We start from the raw sequence: 23,583 nt of genomic DNA, 5'->3' as shown, positions 1-23,583 counted from the left end.
GATTCTTTCTCACTCAAAGCATATTCTTTTTCACCACTAACTTCACCTCCCAAAGGCTCAAAACCCTCTTCAAAATCCTCAAAGTTCTCACTAAGAAGACTATTTGTCTCACCCAAGCACATATCATCATCATCATCCATCACATTCATCTTCTCAAAGGATATGGATGTATAAGAAGAACATGTATCAAGATCATGTTTCACATCACCACAAGATTAATAAGAAGATGAAAACTCATGCATATCATTCATAATGTCATTGGAAAGAGGAGCATGAAGATTAGGAACATGAGATTGAACATAAGGCACATCCACATAAAAAGAGAAGTCAACATTTCCACTTATAGCATCAAACGTAGAATAATCATTACGTTTAAGTCTACTTTCTGGTCCTTTCTTGAATGTAGCCCAAATAGAAGTTCGATTCTCATCGTCATAAGACATGTTCTCAATCAAATCTTTAGCCTTATCAACGCTTAACTTATCAAATGCCCCTACTCCGGATGATATAGTCACAAAATTTCTAAGAGAGGGAAGCAAATTATCAAAGAAAATAAGCATGACTTGGCAAGGTGAAATACCATGGTGGGGACAAGCTCTCAACAAACCCTTAAACCTATCCTAAGTCTCACTCAAAGTCTCAAACTCGCCTTGTTGAAAATTAAAAATTTCACGTTTCCTAAAGGCTGTTTTAGAGGGAGGGTAAAACTTATTTAAAATGGCTTGAGCTAAGTCATCCCAAGTGCAAAAGGTGCTAGAAGGGTGAGAACGTAACCATCTCTTAGCTTCACCCTTAAGACTAAAGGGAAAAAGTCAGAGTTTAATGGTTTGGTCCGATAATCCCTCCTTCTTAACAAGGTCACAATTTGCCTCAAAAGTCTCTAAATGGTCAATTGCTTCATCACTATCTAAACCACAAAAGACATCTTGCCGAATCAACTCAATAAGACCTATATCAAACTCATAATCAACTTCCACCACCCCAATATTAATAGGCCGGTTAATATGAGTAAGGTTTGGTCTACAATGATCGCGTATGCAAGACATTGTCATGTGTGTTCAAAGAAGTGACAAATAAGAGACAAGTCACAAGAAAACAAGTAATGCAACACTTAAGTAACATGCAACAAGTTTCAAGTAACAAATACGAAGCCTAACAAATCTAAAACTCAACTAATATCAATCCGTTAATCTCCCCGGCAACGGCGCCATTTTGATAATGGGTAGAGGTCGTCGTACCCAATCAAACAAATTCTCAACTAGTAAGGGTAGTCGAGGTCGAACCACAAGGAGATCAAGTATTGAGTACTAGTCTTGTCTTAAATTATGAGTTAGTTACGCGAATCACAAAGTTGGTTGATATTAAACTACTTAAGGAAATTAACAACTAAGACTACTAAATGAAGAAAGCAAGTAATAGAAATAGTAATGGTCTAAACAATAAATAAAGGCCTATGATCCGATTTTGCCCACCAACATGCTCATTTACTAAGATAATTCATGTTAATTAGTCGTTAAGGTGAAGTGTAAGGGGGAAAACGCCTCTAATTCGCCTATTAACTCCCTACCGGGCTCATAATAGCACACTAGTATCCCCGACTCACCTCCCTCCCGGGTTCGTGACTCGGACTCCCTAATTCAATACCCAAATACTCAAGTATAGGTCAAGGTTATTAAACTCGCGTTGGTTTCCAAGTCATCTCACTCCCTTTCTCAAGGGTCGATTTCAAACTCGAGATTGAAGGCACCCTCCCTCGGTTCTCCCTCTCAGGTTCAACCTAGGTCGACAACTAGTCTAAATGAGGTGATCTTACTCCCAACCTAATTAGTTCTCACCAATGGTCAAGGGTCAAAAGTCAATCACCAACAACAAATAAGGCTATAACAAGTCAAATCCTTCAATCTTCCCTAACCAACACTCCAACAACTAATTAAAATGGGATTTAATCAAGTGACTTACACATGTCGGGGATAAATTGAATCCCAGTGAAAGACTACTCACTACTCATACTTAAGCTAACACAAGACACATTAATAATTACTCTAAACATGGTATTAAACAAAGTATAGTGATAAAGATTGAAAACTTTAACAACTAATCTCATGACTAAACATTGAATAAATTAACACAAAGCATAGAAAGAGTAATAAAGATTAAAACTTTGACCAATTAAAGTGACTAAACTAATAAAAATAACAATAATTTAAATGACAATAAATAAAAGGGAGAGAAGAAATGTTTTCAAGAAAATTGCATATATAAGATGAAATTAGTCTTAAAAACCCAAAAGACTACACTTTGAATCACTAAGGGGGTGTTTGGTTCAAATAAAAAAGGTATGAGGTATGAGTTTGGAATGAGCCAAACCCATACCAAGTGTTTGTTTGAGATTTATAGGGGTTTCATAACAATAATACCTCAAACCCATGAGGTATGGGTTTCTTATGCCTAAGGAGGGGGGTGGGTATGAGATTGATACCCATGGGTATCAAATTAGAATGAGTAACATATGTGAAAACGAAAATTATGGCATATTGTAAATAAAATTTTTATATACTTATTTGAGCAAAAAATTATTTTCATGATTTTATAATATAAAAAATTATTATTTAAAATATATTATTTTACATATTTCAACTCCAATCGAGTTTCAAACTCATACCGCTTAGAATTGAAACAAACACATGGTATGAGGAATGGAGTTCCAACCCCATACCACCCAGGTATGATTCCTGATTCCAAACCCATACCCATGCGCGAAACAAACGTCTCCTAATTGATGTATTTTAAAATTAATTAAGAGTGTGTTTATGAGAAAAATACCCTAAAAACTCACTATTCCTACTGCTACTGCCTCCGTTTTCTTCTCTGTCTTGTGCCTAACCTAAAGCAAAACCCAGAATGAATGCTCCTGTTTCTCGCCTTTTCTTGTTGTTCCAAAAAGTGCCAGCACACCCCTCTCTTTTGTTAGAATTCAAGTACAATTGGTCTCCCTTGTGACGAGTTACCATTTGTGGCGGATAATTTGTGAGTAAAAATGGTAACAAAATGGGTTAGTGGAGAAAGGGGACCACATGAACAGTGTTGCAGAGAGAGAAAAAGTGGGTACTTTATAAGGTAAAATGGTATCCGTCACTCCAAAGTGACGGATATTACATGTCACAAATGAGAATTTGTGATTCAAGTATTAGTGGAGTATTTGGCAAGGGCCTTGTGTTCCCAAAAGATTAAGAATGCAGTAGCATATTGACAAGTCATGAGCCCATGTTCACTAGTCCACGAAAAACTCATTTTTGTCCACTTTGATCCACTTTCATCCACTTTCATCAGTTTATTATCTCTCGGGTTCGATACCTATAAAATGAAATAACGGAGGCAATACCAAAATCCCGGGAGATAATATAACTTGAGACAAATTAATGTAAAATCACTAATATTCTATTTTATTAAAAAATGAGTTAATAACGCATATTCAAGCTATTAATTCAAGCCAAATAAGAGGTAAAATGTGAGTTAAAAACGGGTAAAATAATGTGTTATCATGATAATAAAAACGTACCCTGAATTTTATTACCATAATGAATGTATAATGTCTTCTAATCACTAATAACCCACTATTGATGTATTGCATAGTTGCATGTACAGATGACTACGTCTTTATTTTCATTTTTTTTTTCAAATATACTATGTAAATATAATGAGCTAATGATCAAGAGAGTTTAGGATGTACTTGTAATTTTTAAATTTCAAGCAATACGAAAGAGCTCAACTTATACAAAATACTATAGCTTTTTTCTTAACTCCGACTATGTATTATGCTAGATAAACATCCAGAAAGATAGAAAATTAAAACTCACTCCTTGTCAAATTAAATATTACTCCTACAAAGTCGACACCTACGCTTGTTTGGTAAGCAATGGATTAATTTCAAAGATAAAGCGTATGATTAAAAAGTAGATTATAAACGGATGATTTTATCGAAGGTTTGACTAAAGATATTATAATTAGAATTGATTTGAGTGTTTGGTAATGAGCGTATTACGATTAGTAGATTGTTAGTTTTTTTTGTAAAATGGAGAAAAATTTCCTATTTTACAATATGTTAACCAATATCTTTGGGGTAGTTAAAGATATCGACCCCAAATACTTGTTTACCAAACACTAAAATTAGCATATTGATTAGTTAAACATGCTAAAAGCCTTAAATATGCTAAAATTTGGGTATTTACCAAACAACGCCACTATATATTTGAAGAAGCTAATCATATATACTCGTATGTCTTCTCTTGTGACAAATCAGGCCAGATCATCTGTCCCACAACCTTGTCCCATTCCCTGTCCCATTCACCAACAGCCGACATCTGGCAAAAACTAAAATAAAAAATAGAAAAGTCACGTGCATCACTAGACCACCGAAAATTGGTGATTCACAACAACCTACAACAACTCGTAACTACAACCACCAACAAGTCGCACCAACTCGCCACCATAGTCGAGCACCGAGATTTTTCTACCACGCACAAACTTGTAGCGGCGACGGCTTTGATTCCGAACCCGACTATAATGGCGATTGGTTTCCACCATGCTCCACCTCAACACCCACCCACCACCGACAGCTACTCCATTAATCACCCACAACCCGACAATAGCACCACCGCCCAGATCCACCACCGTTCAACCACCAACAACCTTGATCACGCCTCCCTTGCGCCTATCACTTGCTCCCGACAACCACCACTGCTTCCCATGGCAGCACCACCTTTGTGTTCCGCCAGGAAAAATACACACCCGCTCTCCGTTCGCATCCACAAGCAGCCGCGTCGCACCACCTTTGTGATCCTCCGTCACCATTTGAATCATCAATTCCGACCTCTGGAGTGAAACTCTGAAGCAGCCACCATCGAGACCAATTCTAGTGGTCTGGTGGAGTGGTTGTTGAATTTTTTAAATCAATTATGTGAGACAGTGAGAGAGTAGAAGAAGATGGGGTGATTGATGTGAAAAGAGATGCACGTGACTTTTCTATTTTTTATTTTAGTTTTTGCCAGATGTCAGCTGTTGGTAAATGGGACAGGGAATGGGACAAGGTTGTGGGACAGATTATCCCGACCGGTGACAAATCGGGTCACGTTATGTCTATTATGTACTTGGTATATATCTTGCGGTTTTATTCAAATGTGTTTCCGTATTTTAGTTATAAGTTTGTTTTTCTATATGCTAATTTTGTACTTCCTCCATTCAACTCCACTCTACCATATTACCATTTTCATCCATTCAACTCCACTCTACCACTTTCCAAAAAAAGCATGAAAAATTACCCTTTTATCCATATTACAATCTCTTATTTACATACTTTGCCACTACTTGGCACACTAAAATCAACACTCATTTGTACTTTTATTATTTAATAAACCATCTTTCACACACCCATTTGTACATCTATTACTTGTTTAATTATCTCCTTAATATTTGTGCATTTTACAATATGGTAGAGTGGAGTTGAATGGAGGAAGTATGTTTTGTTTATTGTGTACGTAGTCATACTCATAAAGTTATGGCCATGTATTGATGTATACGTTATTAAATGCTCTCTGTTCTACATAGGATTTGATCATTGTAAAACCTATTTGTAGTTATAAAATGAATATAATTTTTTTTTGTGTAAGAAGACCTTACATAAGAATTTGTGTAAAAACAAATCATGGCAACCGCTTATTTTTAAGTTCTATAACCAAATTTTTATATGTGGATCTGTTTTCACTATATTAGTGCATAATCGACTCAGGGGTTGTTTGGTTACCCATTAAATAACACAGGAATTCCAATTCATGTGAATTGCAAAATGGGTAACTTGTTTGGTTACCCCAATTCACATGAAATAGAATTACCTTGGAACTCTAATTCCTCCATAATGGAGGAAGTTGCTTACCTAGGTCCCATAGGTAAGTGGGAATGCCTACATGAATTGCATTTCCTTTATGCAACCAAACAACTTTTCCTAATTCACATGAATTCTAAAATCATGTAATTTATCACTTCCTAGGCAATACAACTTCCTACATGCAACCAAACGACCCCTCACTGTCAAGCTGGGCCTTGGCCCGGGCTCCTTTGTGAATTGCTATGTACTCCGTATTAGAAAACCGCAAATGCGACATGTTGTTCCATTTGCTCAATTGGTCAAGGGTATTTAAGTAAAGAAAATGTCATGTAAAAGAATTACCCACATAAACATATTTCCATCCCAAAAAATGAAGTGGCTAATCATGACTAAATGAATCATTGGGATATATATGGATTGAGGTTCATTATCGAGTAAGTGTGTCCTACAATTACAATGAGAGTGAGACTTTAGAGCATCCGCAAAGGTGGGGAGGTGCCTTTTCATATGTACTCTCTCTCCTCAAATGGGGAGCCTCATTATTGCACACACTTCCCTTTAATTAGAGGCTCCACCATTTGTATGGGAGGTTCCCATATGAAAAAGTGGGCCAAGTTCTATTAAAAAAGTGGGCCAAATATATTCATGTGAGATCTTGTTTGATTCATCTTTACGAGTACATTAAAAATATCGAACTTTTATAATTTTTGCAAATACGTAGTTAACGATATTTACCGCGTAAAACACGCGTTTACAAATGTGAAAAAGTAAAGTGGTAAAGTGGAGTTGAAATAGGGAACCCCATTATTGCAAAGATGTAGTTATGAAATGGGGAGGGTAAATGAAAAAGTTAGTGGAAAATTAGGTGGACGAATAAGAAAAGGAAATAGAAAATATGGGGAGCCCCATTGTTGCGGATGCTCTTAGTCTCTAAGTTATTTGCGTCACTTTATTTATTACTCCCTCTGTCCCGGTCATTTGTTTGTATATTCCATTTTTGGATGTCTCAGTCAATTATTTGCCTTTTTTATTTTAGGAATGCCTTTAATGGGAAATTAGATCCTTCACAGTCAATTGGTCCACTTGTCATCTAATAAGTGCCCAATCCTCTTTCCTTGGTTTTGTGCCAAAATCAAAGACAAACAAATTACCGAAACAAAAAAAGCAACATACAATAACTAAGTACATATCACTGTTTGTAATAAGTCTTGGTATAGACGGGTGGGGCGAACAGACGGGTAAAGACCTCTAATAAAATGGGTAGGGGGGACAAGGTGGGGCACCCCCATGTGCTTCCCACTTTATGGCAAATGAGTATTTTGTGAGGGGAAATGGTATTCCTCTATACGTATAGACGGATAGTGTCCGTCTATAATGAGAATTTGTGCACTGTTTGATACTCTGTAATCTCAAGTATTACAACGATGCTTTTATTCGGAGAAAGGTCTACTCACACTAGGTTTGAAATACCTATTGACTTATTTGAGAACTCAGCACGTAAACTTTCACCCAAAAAAAAAAGCTCGTGGAACTCATATGCATAATATCATTAATTCTATGGGTCGAGGCTCCTATGGACGACAGATTTGTTGAAGCATTAGACTGAACGATGAAGGATCTAAAGGCATTTCAGGATCCACAAGCAGAGTGAAAGGGCTTTGGAGGGAAATTTGTACTACTTGAAGGCGATATCCACCAGGTTAGGTCCGTCCGATAATCCCAAAAGGATCACGAGAAGACATTGTTAAGGCATCAATAAGCAGAACATATCTATGGAATGAATGCAAATTTTCCACACCGGGAGAAAAAGCATGTGGAGACGAGCAAAAACAACAAGGGCATAGGTTGTTTAATGAATGACTAATTGACTATTAGGTATGCCCGGGTGGAGGCCATATCGAAGCAAGGCATAGGATAATGAAGAGAAGAGGCGTGGATTAAGAGAACTGGGGAATATATCGGAAGTCTATCATAGCTAAAACTCGAGACAAACAGTGATGAGTGAAATATATCATAATGTTGACTTCAAACATCATTACGAAAGCTACCTAGGAAAAGAGTCATACTTATGCCCTTGAACGAGACGACATACTTCATAACAATTACATGGTCAGCCCTCTTCCGGAAAATGAAACGTATAGAAGTTGCAAATAAATATGTTATTCATCTGCAAAATGCGAGGACCACTTACCTTCGTATCCAGCCGAGTTTTTGAACAGGCTTGTCTTGCATGGAATGCCAAATTATGAGTAAAAGCTCAAAGTACAGGAATAAACCCAAGGATAGTGATGACCTCCTTGGATACAAATATCCCTTTTGTGCAGGGATGTCAACGGGTCGGTTTCGGATCGGGTGGAGCCTCACCCGCATCCATCACCTGACTTCATCCAGCCCACCCGATCCACCCATCAGCCGACCAACCCTCCACCCGAATCCAAACCATCCATCATCCACGGGTGAGTCGCGTGGATCGGGTGATAAATGGATGAGAAAAATATTAACAAAAGTGTCAAATACTGATAATCCCTTAAACTGGGAGATCACTTCACTATGAATATATATAGTAAATACAATAGGTTAGTTTAATATACATTCCTAAAGTTAAGGAAATGAGTGGCCTAAATTAAGGAGCTAATGGCCTAAGTTAAGGAACATGTTTTAGGGAACTAATGGCCTAAAGTAAGGCACTAATTATGGAAGATGTTTACATAATAATAGACTAAATATATACAAAGAATATATTTGCTAACACACCCCCGCAGTTGGAGCGGTAGGAGACCGTACGCTCAAACTGGATTTAAAACGATCAAATAAGTGGCGGGGAAGACCTTTGGTGAAGATGTCGGCATACTGATACTCAGACGGAACATGAAGAACCCGAACTTCACCTATTTTTACCTTATCCCGGACAAAATGTATGTCGATTTCGACATGTTTCGTACGTTGATGTTGCACCGGGTTGCTTGATAAATATACCGCGGAAATATTGTCACAGAAAACCAGTGTAGACCGTACAATGGGAACATGTAGCTCAAGTAGTAAATTTCGTAACCAACTAGTTTCGCAATGCGTTAGCGACACCGCGGTATTCGGCCTCAAAGATCTGGACTTGGACACCGTAGGCTGACGTTTCGATGACCAAGAGACCAAATTATCTCCCAAAAAAACACAGTAGCCTGAAGTAGAGCGCTGGGAGTCGGGACAACCACCCCAATCGGCATCAGAATATGCCGTGAGATTAAAAGACCGGTTGGGGCGAATAGTGAGGCCGTGAGAAGTCGTGCCTTGGAGGTAGCGAATGATGCGCTTCAAAAAGTGAAAATGAGAGGCACGAGGGTCATGCATAAAGAGGCATACCTGTTGAACTGCATAAGCAATGTCGGGCCGAGTGATAGTCAAGTATTGAAGGGCACCGGCAAGGCTTCGATAAAGACCGGGTTCTCAACGGAAGGACGGTCAACGACGACCGAGCTTCGATCCAGGTTCGACAGGCGTATTGCACGACTTACAATCAGCCATGTTAGCTCGATTAATAATATCCTTGGCATATTGTGCTTGTGACAAAAATAAACCGTGGGAAGTACGAGTCACATGTATACCCAAGAAATGATGGAGTTGGCCGAGATCTTTCATGGCAAATTCCCGTGAGAGACGGGAAATAAGGTCACGGAGTAGTGTAGGATTAGAGGCCGTAAGAACAATATCGTCAACGTAGAGCAACAAATAGGCCGTGGCAGTGTCGGTTTTATAGATAAATAAAGAGGAGTCACACACACTGCTAACAAATCCTTGCGTAAGAATAAACGATGCAAACCGATGAAACCAAGCGCGGGGCGCTTGTTTAAGACCATATAGGGATTTACGCAACTTACAAACATGACCGGGCATAGTAGGATCAACAAACCCGGGTGGTTGATGCATATAGACAGTTTCCTCCAAGTTGCCGTGTAAAAAAGCATTTTTCACATCCAATTGATGAATTGGCCATGACTTGGAAATGGCAATGCTAAGAACTGTCCGTATAGTAGTTGGCTTGACGACCGGGCTAAATGTTTCATCACAATCAATTCCCACTTGTTGAGTCTTGCCATTGACGACAAGCCGAGCTTTATAGCGCTCAAGGGAACCATCAGCCTGAAATTTATGACGAAATAACCACATACAACGAATAATAGATGCGTCAGTCGGTCGAGGGACAAGATCCCAAGTATGATTCTCCTTTAACGCGGAAAATTCGTCCTGCATAGCTTTAGACCAGTTAGGGTCCTTAAGGGCAAGGGAAGGTGATTTTGGTAGAGGTGAAACGGTTAAGGGTGGAGTGGAAGTGGTTAAAGCTTTGGGTTTAAAGATGCCATGCATAGCACGAGTGGACATCACGTGGGTGGGGATAGGGGCAGGGCGAGGTGGTGGTGGTGGTGGTGGTTGTGGTGGCGATGGTGTTTGGGGGGGAGGCGAGGCAGGGGTTATGGGGGAGGTAGGGTTTATGGGGGAGGCAGGGGTTGTGGGTGAGGTTGGAGTGGATGAGAGAGGACTGGTCGGGCTAGGGGATCGTGGAGGAGAAGAGGTGTGGGGCGAGGCAGGGTGCGGTGATGAATGTGGTTGTGTGGCAGGGGTTGGTGGATAGGCGAGGGTGTCTTGTAGGGGGGGAGGTGGGGTCAAGGTCGTGGGTAGGCGGGGGAATGGTGGAAGGGACTTTCTTGTGAAGGGCATCCGCGAAAGGGAACGACGTTTCATCAAAAGTGACATGACGAGATATAAGTATTTTACCAGTGGTTATATCAAGACACCGGTACCCACGTTGGTTGGGCGGGTACCCGAGGAAGACACAACGGACGGAGCGAGGGGCAAGTTTATGAGGACGATTGGCGGAGATGTTGGGAAAGCAGGCGCACCCAAAGACTCGGAGGTGGTCGTAAGAGGGATGTTTGAGATAGAGAGCGGAAGTTGGTGAGTTGTTGTTAAGTGTGGTAGTGGGTAGAATGTTGTGAAGATGGGTAGCGGTGTGAAGGGCATCGACCCAATAGTGCGAAGGGATGGACCCGTGTTGGAGGAGGACATTGGTGATGTCATTTAGTCGTTGGATCATTCGCTCGGACTTGCCGTTTTGAGGTGACGTTTGTGGGCATGAGAAACGAAAGACAAGGCCGTTGTTCTTTGCGAAAGTATGGAACGAGCTATTATCAAATTCACGACCTAAATCGCATTGGAAGCATTTTATTTTGGTATGAAATTGTGTTTGAACAAAGTTATGAAATTGGAGGAATTTTTCAAAAACTTGTGATTTAAATTTAAGCGGAAAAATCCAAACAAATTGGGTGAAATTATCGAGGAGAAGCATATAGTATTTGTAGCCTTGTTTGCTTAAAATTGGTGAGGTCCATAAATCACTGTGTACTATATCAAATGGAGCAATTGTTTGAGACTGAGATTCATAAAATGGAAGACGCTTACTTTTGCTAACTTGACAAGACACACAAAGGCTAGAAATAGTATTCTTATTACATTTAATACGACTCGATAAAGCTTGTAAAGTAGATGCCCCGGGATGACCGAGACGAGAGTGCCACACATTTTGGCCGTGGGCTAGGAGGGCAGTAGGTTGAGGCGTGGTTGGGTTTGAGTTGACGGGGTAGAGTTCGCCTTTACTGTCACTCCGAAGAATCAGGTTCCCAGTCGGAATATCCTTCACAGAAAAGCCAAACGGATCAAATTCAACGCTAACATTATTATCTTTAGTGAATTGACGAACGGAAATTAAGTTTTTAATAATGCTAGGGGTGTGAAGGACATGGCGTAAATGTAGGGTACGGTGGGAATTTTGTAGTTTAGTATGACCCGAACCCATAACCGGAATGCTATGGCCGTTACCGACATAAATAGAACGAACTTTGCTCACAGTAAGAGGAGAAGATATCATACCTGGGTCGGAAGTCAAGTGAGACGACGCGCCCGTATCCATGTACCAAGGATCCATATTATGCTGCACCGACAAAGCGTGAAATACTTGCGACAAATCAGTAGGTTGAGGAGCCTCATTTTCAAGCACATAGGCCTGACCCTGTGGAGCACGATACTGATTGTTGCGTTGATACCGTGGCTGCTGTTGGGGTCGATATTGTGGTGGTGGTGCAGTAGGCCAAGGAGCGGTCCAACCCGGGTAAGTGGGGTATGGACACGGTGGTGGGGCCCACTGGGCGGGCCACCCAGATGGAGGGGTCCACGGGTATGGTGGAGTTATTCGGGGCAGAGAACCAGAGGCATTACTGTTGTTATGATTATGCTTATTATTATTGTTATTACGACGGTAATTACGATTGCCATTGTTATTATTATTTTGGGACTGGCGGGGTGGGGCCGAATTAGGCGTAGGATTTGGGTCGACCCAATTTTCAGTAGGTTGAGCCGTGGGTACTGCCAAAGCAGTGGCGGTGTCATCGCGGCCGACTTTGCGATGTTGTTCTAATTCTAACATACTCCGAGCAGTTTCGAAATTAGGGGAGGTTTGATTAATATAAGAAGCAACAGTATCGTACTCACTAGGCAAACCTCGAACCAATTGTATGACGAGACGACGATCGGTGACTGCTGCATCAACATCCTTAAGCATCCCAGCGAGTTCTCGAAGGCGCGTGCAATATGCCTCCAAAGACGGCATACTTTCGAGGCGAAGGGAATTAAATTCCGATTCGAGAGCAGCAGCGCGAGCCCCTTTATTGTTGTTGAAGATATACTGAACCCGGAGCCATGCTGCGCGGGCCGTCGACTCGTCTTCAAGAACACGGGGCAAGAGTTCATCGCTTAGTGTACCGTAGATCCATTGCAAAACATGGGCGTCGATCTTCTTCCAAGCACCGTATGACGCATCCGTTTTAGCAGGGGCCGGCGTCTCGTCGATGTGATCGAGAACGTCGTATCCCTCCGCGTGAAGACGGAATAGGCGAACCCAAGTGGCGTAGGTGACTTTGGTTCCGTCGAGAACGCGAACTTTGTTTTGAATGTTCGTTACAGTGAACACGGGGTGAAGGTTTGATTTTGATTGTGAAGGGGAAGCAAGAGGGTTGCCATCTTTGTCCATGGTTTCGGATGGCAGTGTCGAAACACAAGGAGAAGGACAGGCGGATCGAAAAATGAAAATAAAAATAAAAATGAAGAAAACGAATTTCTCTTCAACAACCTGATACCATGTCAAATACTGATAATCCCTTAAACTGGGAGATCACTTCACTATGAATATATATAGTAAATACAATAGGTTAGTTTAATATACATTCCTAAAGTTAAGGAAATGAGTGGCCTAAATTAAGGAGCTAATGGCCTAAGTTAAGGAACATGTTTTAGGGAACTAATGGCCTAAAGTAAGGCACTAATTATGGAAGATGTTTACATAATAATAGACTAAATATATACAAAGAATATATTTGCTAACAAAAAGTACTAATTAGATGGTGGTTGAGCGGCAAAATATTAACAAAAGTACAATGGAGAGGCAAAATACTTGAGCGGCTAAAGCGGATCTGGTGGTTGAAGGCGGTGGTCGGAGGACAACGGTGGTACACCTAGGTGAGGACCGGTGGTTTGACGAGTTAGAACGAGGTCTGTGAGTGGTGGTAGTTGGAGGAGGTCAAAGAAGGGCATTGTTTTTGAAACTTAGCGGTGGTCGGAAATAAAGAGGGAGAGAGATAGAGTAGAAGACGGTGGTAAATAAAGAAATGAGAGATTGATGTGTTTAGGCTTTTTTTAGAATGATGGAAGAGTATATAAAGGAGGGTGAAAGTTAATTATTTTGAAATCAAACCGGGTGGATGGATCGGTTGACGGGTGAAAAATCTCCACCCGAACCCGACCCGACCCGTCACCCGACCCGACCCGTCACCCGACTCACCCATCACTCGCTTTTCATCCATTTAGTTTGGGTTTTTATCCATTTAAATTGTTCCGGTGGATTGTGTTTAAGCGGATGCGGGTGAAATTGACATTCCTATTTGTGTTTAAGGAGAGACAATATCCATTAAATCCATGTTACACAATGACCATAAATAAGAGTCAAAGACAATCACTTAATCATGTTGGAGTTATCTATCGATGTCGGTTATAGTCACGGTCAGCTTTACGTAGTTGTGTCATGAACAACATCACTCGAGGGATTAATGTTATACAGTTATGATAAAGAACAAATTGACCAAGTTCGCACGGGAAATATATGATTTAACAAATTTAAAAAATTAGGTATTATATTATATATTTTCCTTGAGTTTTCAAGGGGCATTTAATCTTAGATGTAGATAGTCGAAGAAAAAATATGTTATTTACAAATCTTATTTTCTCGTAAGCAGGAACCACACCAACAACGTGGATTACGTGATTATTTAGATACATGTTGTTTTAGCCTTTTAGGTATCATTATTAAGCTTTTCCACCGTCGTATGGTTAGATATTATGATATTGGCAGTTGTTGGAAGTTAATCTAATTTTTCATAAAGTTCCGTCTTAGTTATCAAGGGTTTCTTTGGGGAAATACACCAAGTTTACAAGAATAGTGTTTTATATTAACTAAAAACTGGTGATGCGTATAACAATAAAAATGATAACTACATATTATAACTATGTTACTTGACGTTATAAAACTGATATTGTAATACTCCGTATTTAATAATAATATTTTATTGTATTTAGCGAGCTGGACTTGAGACGGAATAATAATAATAATAATAATAATAATAATAATAATAATAATAATAATAATAATAATAATAATAATAATAATAATAATAGTAGTAGTAATAATGATGATAATTATAATAATACATAATACATGTATTAAAAACTCTCACCTACCATTCTACCCTTATATACATCAATAGGTCTTGGTATAGACGGGTGGGCCGAACAAACGGGTAAAGACCTCTAATAAAATGGATAGGGGGACAAGGTGGGGCACCCCCCATGTACTTCCCACTTTATGGCAAATGGGTATTTTGTGAGAGTAAATGGTATCCGTCTATACGTATAGACTGATAGTGTCCGTCTATAATGAGAATTTGTGTATATACATACTCCCACCCATACTACCCTATCCTTATCCTTCCATTCATCACATTTCCACCACACAAAATTGAGGGAAATCTTAGAGAGAAAGAAGAGAGAAAAAGAGAAGAAAAGGGAGATTGTCTTTTGTCCCTTGCCTAGAGTTCGTAAGGTAAGACCGTCTTATGCTAACCTTTATGTTATTTATTTTATACCGTTGACCCGTCCCGACCTTGACCCACCTCTGACCCGTCTTGGACCACCATAGGGGCTGCCGTTGACCACCATAATGGGGTTTGACCGAGAAGTTTATTGGGTTTATGGGTTCATATGAACCGGTGTTGTAGGAAATATCGGTATACTTCCCTTAAAATTAAGGATTATAACGAAATTATGATAATGAAAAACTAGTCATAAATGAATTTGCATAAACAAAAAGAGAAGAGATTAATAATCAACCTTTGGTCCTAGCAAAATGGCCTAAGAACAATATCAAAATGATATTCTCCTAATTGTTGCACCCAAGATGCTCCGAGAAATGCCCCTCAAATTGCTAGTATGAGATCCCCAAATTCACTAATTAATTACGAATTAACATCTTACTTCGTTTAAGCTAACATTATATACATTAATTAAATATAACATATTATATTCAATTTACGAATTGACAGTTAATTCGTCTCAGCTAATATTATTTAATTAGATTAAATAATCGTCTCATCATCACATTGACTAACTGTTTAGTCAAATACATGGACTAACCTTTTAGTCATATAAGGCATCAATGTGATTACATTTCCATAATCACATCTCTCAAACATTGTGTTTTCCACTAATTTAAACAACACAATATTTTGCCTAATCCCCTCTTAATTTCGGTACACTCATAAAATGGAACCCATTTTATTTTTGTCAAATTTGTCAATATGTCACATGTCATATGTAACATAAATTTGTTATGTATTTTTAACATATTAAAAATCAACGTATTAATAAAAATACGTCATATACAAAAATTGACTTAGTAATTCATAATTACTTGTACCAAAATATTTCTCCAATTATAAATCACAATAAATTGTATTTATAATAATTCATTCAAATTTAATTGTTTCTTTAAACAATAATTTCATCTGAGTAATGATACAATTCAATTACTCAGACCGCATCTCATTTAATCAAATTTCAATGAGATACGTAAATTTTACTTCCAAAATCGTCCGTCAATTTTTCAAGTAATTTAATTAACTCGTAACGTTATACGATTAATTAAATGATCAATTAAGAGTGTTGCCCTATAGGTATGACCTAGGGGATCAACTGATCACCACCGTCGCACGATAGTAATGTCAAACTCTAGTCAGCCAATCATTACCGATATATGTTGATCAGTTGACAGTAAAATATTACTTCCCAATTGTATTCTTTATGAGACTTAAACATGTGATCATCATGATCAACAGTCGTGATCGCATTATTGTCGGAGGACACATATTCCAACAATCTCCCACTTGTCCTCGACAAGTGTGCGTCACCAATTCTCTTGTCCTATTACTATCTCCCACTCAATGCAAGGTGCCTTTCAGGTCGTACTTGCAAGTGATCATATCGAGAGTGGTTTCCTCGATCTGGAGAATAACTAATTGACCGGATTTATCTATCATAGATACCTTCCGAGCGTGGCCACGCATTTCCAGTTCATTACTCCTCGAGTGGCCCTGAGATATTGTTATAACCCTGACTAGGGATGGACAATTCCTATCGCACTCATTCCTTCGACTAGCCAGCCACACCATCATAACCTAAAATATGCCCATTTGACCCCATTTACGAAGGTCGTAGTAACACAAATCAAAGTTAATCAAATCGTGCCATCTTAGGCGAATAGTCTTTAGTCAAAAGAATCGACTCATTTGAATACTATAGCAGCTCTCGCCACGACCAGGCTATATAAATTTGCCAGAACTCTATAAGCGGTCATTAGGCCCGACAAAATGTTCCTAACAGTCTGCCTATGTGATCGAATAGTCATCTCACATGACTCTATGGCACTTGAACTTGCCATCAATCGCATCACACTCTAGTCACTTCGAGACGTCACCTCATGTAAGTAACTATGGGCAAATACAATGTTAATCCATGTTCACTTTAACGGGGTTAAATTGTCTCCACAACCCGTTTGGATGTAACAAAGTGTACGGTGAGTTAAAAATAACTCAAACGACAAATGTCGACATCACACTCGGGTAGTCAATACCACATTACAACCTTGTGATGTACATCGTAAGTGTAAACACTTATTGATTGCAATAGAAGTTTAACATGCCATGTGTCCATGTGTTCAAACTTCTTACACTTGCATTTTCCTTTACATTCATGTTCTCTCTCATAGCATGAATCTTACCAAGTACAATTCAAGGTTACCGACCTTGGTATCGGTTCTTTAACTTGAAAGAACTTCCTTATTGATTATCACATAACGAACGAATTTGTGATGAATGATATAACTTGTACTGATCAAGTACTCCATCCACACACAATGCACTAGGTACATGTTTTGTAGAGTCTTGCAACAATTTGTCAAGATGATTAGCTTAGCACTTCTAACAAGTCCTAGCATAGTTAGGAAAGATTTGTTTTGAGTAACTTCTTATTCAACTAAGTATCTTTCCAAAACTTCTTATTTCTACTTCTAGCTTGAAAGGTTAAGGATTCTCATAAATCTTTACGTGTGTTCGAACTTTCTATAATATGTGCAACCTCTTAACACATAATAGAGTATTCCGTCAAACACCGAAATCGCTCATCGGATTCCACTCGAGAATTCATGACGTTTCTATTATGGCTTACCAATCAATCATCATGCTCTTATGCATATGATTCATAATTGGACATGTACATGATTATTCTAATGGCGGAAACATTAGTTACTTTTAATCATGTCATCAACTATATTTAGGTTCAAGGAACGACCATGACTGCAAATGGCAATTCCATTTCATTTAGATGAATAACCTATGTTTCTGTTGATTCGATGTGTATCTCCCAATACTTATCCAACATCCCTTGATGTAATTGGATTCATCATAGTCCATTTTCATCCAGAATTGAAAACTCAAAACTTCCTCTATGAAGGAAGGTATTAGCTCGTCATTCTTTAATGAGTGGTGAGTTGTAAACATTCAAAGGATGATAGCTCCCACTAAATTCCATGTCTTCACATGATAATTTCCTAACTCCCACTCAATTCCACATGTTTCGAAATTAACTTCTCAATCGAAACTTTTCAAGAATTGAAATATAAATTGCATTGCCAAGTTATTAAGATAAAACCATATATGTTCCCATCATATCCCTTCAAAATACCTATTTTGAAGTGGTCTCATCTTAACCTTATGGAAAGAGATTTTAATCTCTAACTCACACATATCATAATAATGTGTAGCGATGTCATTATTCAAATATAAATAATATCTAGAACACGTCCTTCGAAATACCCTTTCGGAAGGAGGTTTAACCATTTCATAATGAGGTTAAGTAATGACATCTGCGTGGTTTAAAACTTTGGCTATTGAAGATATCGGTATATCAATCCTTGCAACCTCTAGTCATAAATATCGCTTATTACTAGGATGTTACATTGATTCATTTAGGCTCTTAAGTAAATCTCAAGGTTGAAACTATTGGTCAAAATTTTCATAAACTTTAGTCAAAAACTTGTTAAGAGTTTACATTAGTCATTTTTCTTCCAAAACTTTCTTTTGGTCTCCTCGTGTAGTTATCTTAAGAATATACTCCTATGATTACTTCACTTGGTCTCTTTAGTCATATAGAACTTAATTGAGACCATAGATCTCATCTATCTTGTATACTATGTAAATAGATATACCTTCATTCAAATCATTCTCTCTTGCGTAGATCTCATCTACACAATCTTATCTTGGTGTGAGTTTGTGCCCTCATTTTTCTCCCACTCTATCTTTAGAATAAATACACTAGAGATTCAAAGATAGCATATGAGACACAAATAATGAATTTTAAGTATAAGGAGAACTATCTCATAGGTTGACTAATAGTTTTAGATTTCGTAAGTGTTCTTGGTGATTGACTTTCTTTTGATAGAGTTCATAGACTCAAAATCACTTTATAAATGATCATACACAAGCCTTAAGCATGTGGACATATAATGAAACCCGTCATTATATTTGTCTATTAGATCACTTTAAGTTATATGTTTCTAAGAACAAGCATTTAAACATGAATTTTAGAATAAAAGGATAAAATGATAAAACGGGTGACTTGGGTTGCAAACCAAGTCACCATTATCCAAAATACAACCCATTATCCAAAATACCTTTCCATGTCAAACACGGAAATTTAAGGTTCTAAAATTCAAAACATAATTTAAAATAAGACAATGAAAAGCAAAGCTCCATGAAAGCTATCCCTAGCTTCTTGATGGTTTCTCATGCTTGCTTTTCCTTTCCCTTGTCTTTGCTTGGTGGAGGCCCTATTTACAATAAAAAGGGAGATACATTATCACAACTTTGTATCACAATACCATAGTTGAATTAGAAACATAAAAGAAAGGATAGTCATTTACCTACTGGAGTAATCTTTCCAGCCTTAATATCACCAAGGTATTTGGAACAATTTCTTTTCCAATGGCATTTATCAAGAGAACCCTTCGTGATTTTTGAAGTGCTAGCTTCACAAGTCTTCGCTTTGGTGAATGTGGGAGCTTGCTTCTTACCTTTCCTCCCATTCTTCTTGAACTTCCCTTTACTCTTAGTGCTTATATTAAGCACATCCTTTGGAGGGTTCACATTTAACCCCATGTCCCTCTCGGCTTGCACAAGTAACTTGTGCAATTCTTCAAGAGACACATCCTTGTCTTGCATGTTAAAATTCACCCGGAATTGAACATACGCTTTGACTTTGGACAAGGAGTGTAGAATCCTATCTACAATGAGTTCTTTGGGGATTTCAACCTTTTGAATCTTCAAGGTCTCGACAAGCTCCATAAGTTTGAGCACATGAGGGCTAACCTTTTGGCCCTCTTTGAAGTCGAGATCAAAGAATGCTGCGGCCGCCTCATATTGGACGAACCGCGGAGTTTGTGAAAACATTGTCACAAGCTTGGAGTAATTCTCATTAGCATTGCCCATTTTAAAGGCTCTCCTTTGGAGGTCCGCCTCCATCGCAAATATCAAGACATTTTTCATTGCGGCGGACTCTTTTTGGTAAGCCTCATATGCTTCCCTAGTGGCGGCGGTCGACCTAGTAGTAGGTTCGGGAGGAGAGGCCTCGGTAAGGTAACGAAGTTTGTCGTCATCTTGGGCGGCTAATTTGAGTTGGGCATCCCAATCGGAGAAATTTGACCCATTCTTTTCAAGTTTACATCGATCCATGAAGGATCGGAGCCAAGATGTATTAGCGAGAGGCGTGGCATTAGGGGTTGGTGTTGCCATTTGTTATGAGAAAAGAAGTGGTCTACAAAACAAAATAGAAGGAGTAAAACAAATGTCGTTTTAATAATAATAATAATAATAATAATAATACTCGTAAAAATTATAATTTAAACAAGTTTTATGCATATTTCTAGTGACCTCTACCCAACTAGATAAATGATTCCAACACCCAAATTCATATCGACTTAGGCACGGTAGGGCCGATTCATCCTTTATCAATATAACTCGGTGGATTAACGTTTAATCGATTCTACTTTTAGAACTCTTGGTCGATAAAATTACTCTAATAATTATCTATAGCCCAAAACAGATCCGACAAGGGCACGGTATGGCCGATGAAACCCTTATCGAAAAACTTTTGTTAAGTTCAATCCAAATTTCGAATAAATGTGTCCATGATCCAAATCCACATCAACTCGGGCACGGTAGGGCCGATTCATCCCTTATCAACATGAATTCGGTGGATAGACATTTATCACCCACTTCCCCTACGTAACAAGTTTTGTACCCCGGTAGGGCCGAGTGCACTCCCTTGCGAAATAGGTTTTCATGGTTTCTACTATTTGGTAAGGCTATGTCTCAATTAATTGTTTTAGCGAGAGGTCATGTCAATTTATTATCTATCACGTTTTAAGTGAACTAAAGCGGTGAACTACGATAATTCTAATTGACACGGTCGATAAACTCGATAAAATGAGGATGCATGTTTTAGTTATGGCGATTTAACGATGCATGTGACATATAAATAAAATGCAAACATAAAATAAATCCTAGTATGGCCTTTCCTAAAATAGAAAAACTATTTAACTATTACATATTCGGAAACCAACTCCATTGGTCCCTTGAACTTCGGTTGTGGCACGCATCTCGAGGTAACACCGTCTTTATGTATCGCCATCTTGAAGAAATCCGTCTTTGGGAACTCCGAGATAAATTAAATTACATAGCAAATTACATAATTTCCTATTATACATTTGTAACTAAGATAAAATAAAATAAATCTATTAAATTAAAAAACGGTGATACGAGATCACAATAAAATTACAACCGAATCGATATTCCCATACATTTCGGGAAATATCAATTAAAACTAAGGCCATACTAAGTAAAATTACATAATTCAAAAAATACATAAATTAAATTATGACAATCATAAAGAAAATGCAGCATTATAATATGTAAGAACATGCCCAATTTTATGCTAAATCGCCTTTAATTAGCCAATATCGTATATTACTCGGTTTTTACGGATTTGCGTGATTTCAACATTTTATAATCACAAAAATTACATAAATTCATATTTATGCATAAGTTAATTACCCTAACCTCTTAGGACTCAAAATTTAGTCTTCACTAATAATTTGATCATAATTAACTCATATTTATAAATTTGTTCATTAATGGACTAAAAATTTCAAAAAAAAAAAAAGCTATAAACTTCAAATAAATCACAAAATTTCAAATAAATTTAAAATTTGAAATTTAAACTCATGAACATTCTGGAAAAATACCATGACACTCATAATGTTCAAAAACTTAGGTTAAAAATTTCGAATTTTATCCGGAAAAACAATGTTGCGGTTTATTGGTTTTTAACAAAATAATCATAAAAACATGGAAAAAATATATTCATTAACTTTTCAATTTTAGATCTGAAAAAGATAATAAAATGCAACATATGATGTTTTTCTTTAGTCATAGAGTATGTTTTATTAATTTTTCATTAATTAAGTCACTATTCATGCCATTTTTCTTCAAAAATCCATAAATCATGCAAAAGGACTTCACTATAGCCCATTATTTTACACACATCTTGTAAAATTTCATGTGACATCATACTAAATTTCTATGACCAGATTCGAAATTTATCTCATATTAACCTATTTTTCACCTAAAACCGATTTTAATAATGAAAAATCCATTTTTCGAGCATAACATGTCCAAAAATTATGAAACTTTACAGGTTATCTCAAAATAATATATGTGACAACATATCCAAAAATTACTGGAAAATTCGAAGTATAGCTAATTTTAGACCGAAAATGACATTTTTACTCATAAAATCATATTTAAATGCCATTATTGTATAAAATGAACAATAAAAATCCGTAAATTAACCAAAAATCCTAAAAACATTTTAGGACCAGAAATTTTATCATGCATGGATTAATTTCGTGATATATCATAATAACACAAATTATACAAGTTTTATATGTTATTCTTATAACTCGGAAAAACTTTTAACCGATTTGCATGCAAACAACCATGGCTCTTGATACCGATTGAAGGAAAAGTAGATCTATATACTTACATATTCATATATGTTATGGTTTAATTTGTCATAAAATTAACTAATGATCTTATGCATGCAAACATTTAAACAAAATAAAGAAGAAACTTGTTCTTACATTGGAAATTTGGTTAATATGGGCACAAGAGAGATCACCTTTCTCTCTTGTTCTTGAGCTTTCCCTTTTGGATGAACAAAGACCCAAGAGTAGGATCTCTCTCAAGGATTTATACCCAAAGCTTACTCTTAATTAAAATTAATATTATAGTTACTAGTACAATATTAATCTTGTAGAAAAATGACCCAAAAATATTACTTCCTCCTAATGTCTATGTTTGCCCCATTTCATTAAAATACACCTCACAAATATTAGGACAATGGGGTAAACATAGACATTGGGAGGAAGTATAAAACACTTAATATTTTCGGTTTTGGGAGAGAAGAAGAAGAGAGCTTTTTGTCTCTCTAGAATTCTTATTTTGGATGAGTAAAGAATGAATTGCACTAACTACATTTTTTAGTGTATTATTAGGTAAATAAGATGAAAAACCATATTGGTTTTTCCATCTCAAAAACCGGGTGGAAGGGGGGATTTTGGGGAGCCAATGCATGCTTGTGTTGTTCTTTACAATAAGCATTAGGTTGCAAGGCTAGTCTATAATGCAAATGATTGTGTTTTCCACTAATTTAAACAACACAATATTTTGCCTAATCCCCTCTTAATTTCGGTACACTCATAAAATGGAACCCATTTTATTTTTGTCAAATTTGTCAATATGTCACATGTCATATGTAACATAAATTTGTTATGTATTTTTAACATATTAAAAATCAAAGTATTAATAAAAATACGTCATATACAAAAATTGACTTAGTAATTCATAATTACTTGTACCAAAATATTTCTCCAATTATAA

The 23,583-nt window shown here is 37.5% G+C and overlaps 1 protein-coding gene across 1 annotated transcript; it reads right to left on the bottom strand.

The window, feature by feature from the left end:
- Window positions 1–11,288: 11,288 nt before the first annotated feature.
- On the bottom strand, window positions 11,289–13,084 carry LOC141627145 (uncharacterized). The gene is made up of 2 exons (XM_074440590.1): window positions 12,419–13,084; window positions 11,289–11,564 (listed from the first exon to the last, which is right to left on the bottom strand). The coding sequence occupies exons 1-2, from the start codon at window positions 12,954–12,956 to the stop codon at window positions 11,530–11,532; spliced, it is 573 nt and encodes a 190-aa protein (XP_074296691.1). The 5' UTR covers window positions 12,957–13,084; the 3' UTR covers window positions 11,289–11,529.
- Between the last annotated feature and the right edge of the window lie 10,499 nt (window positions 13,085–23,583).

Source organism: Silene latifolia, chromosome Y, assembly GCF_048544455.1.
Source record: "Silene latifolia isolate original U9 population chromosome Y, ASM4854445v1, whole genome shotgun sequence".
NCBI classification, from domain to species: domain Eukaryota; kingdom Viridiplantae; phylum Streptophyta; class Magnoliopsida; order Caryophyllales; family Caryophyllaceae; genus Silene; species Silene latifolia.
Note: the sequence above shows the minus strand (reverse complement) of the source record. Positions and strands in the feature narration are given on the sequence as shown.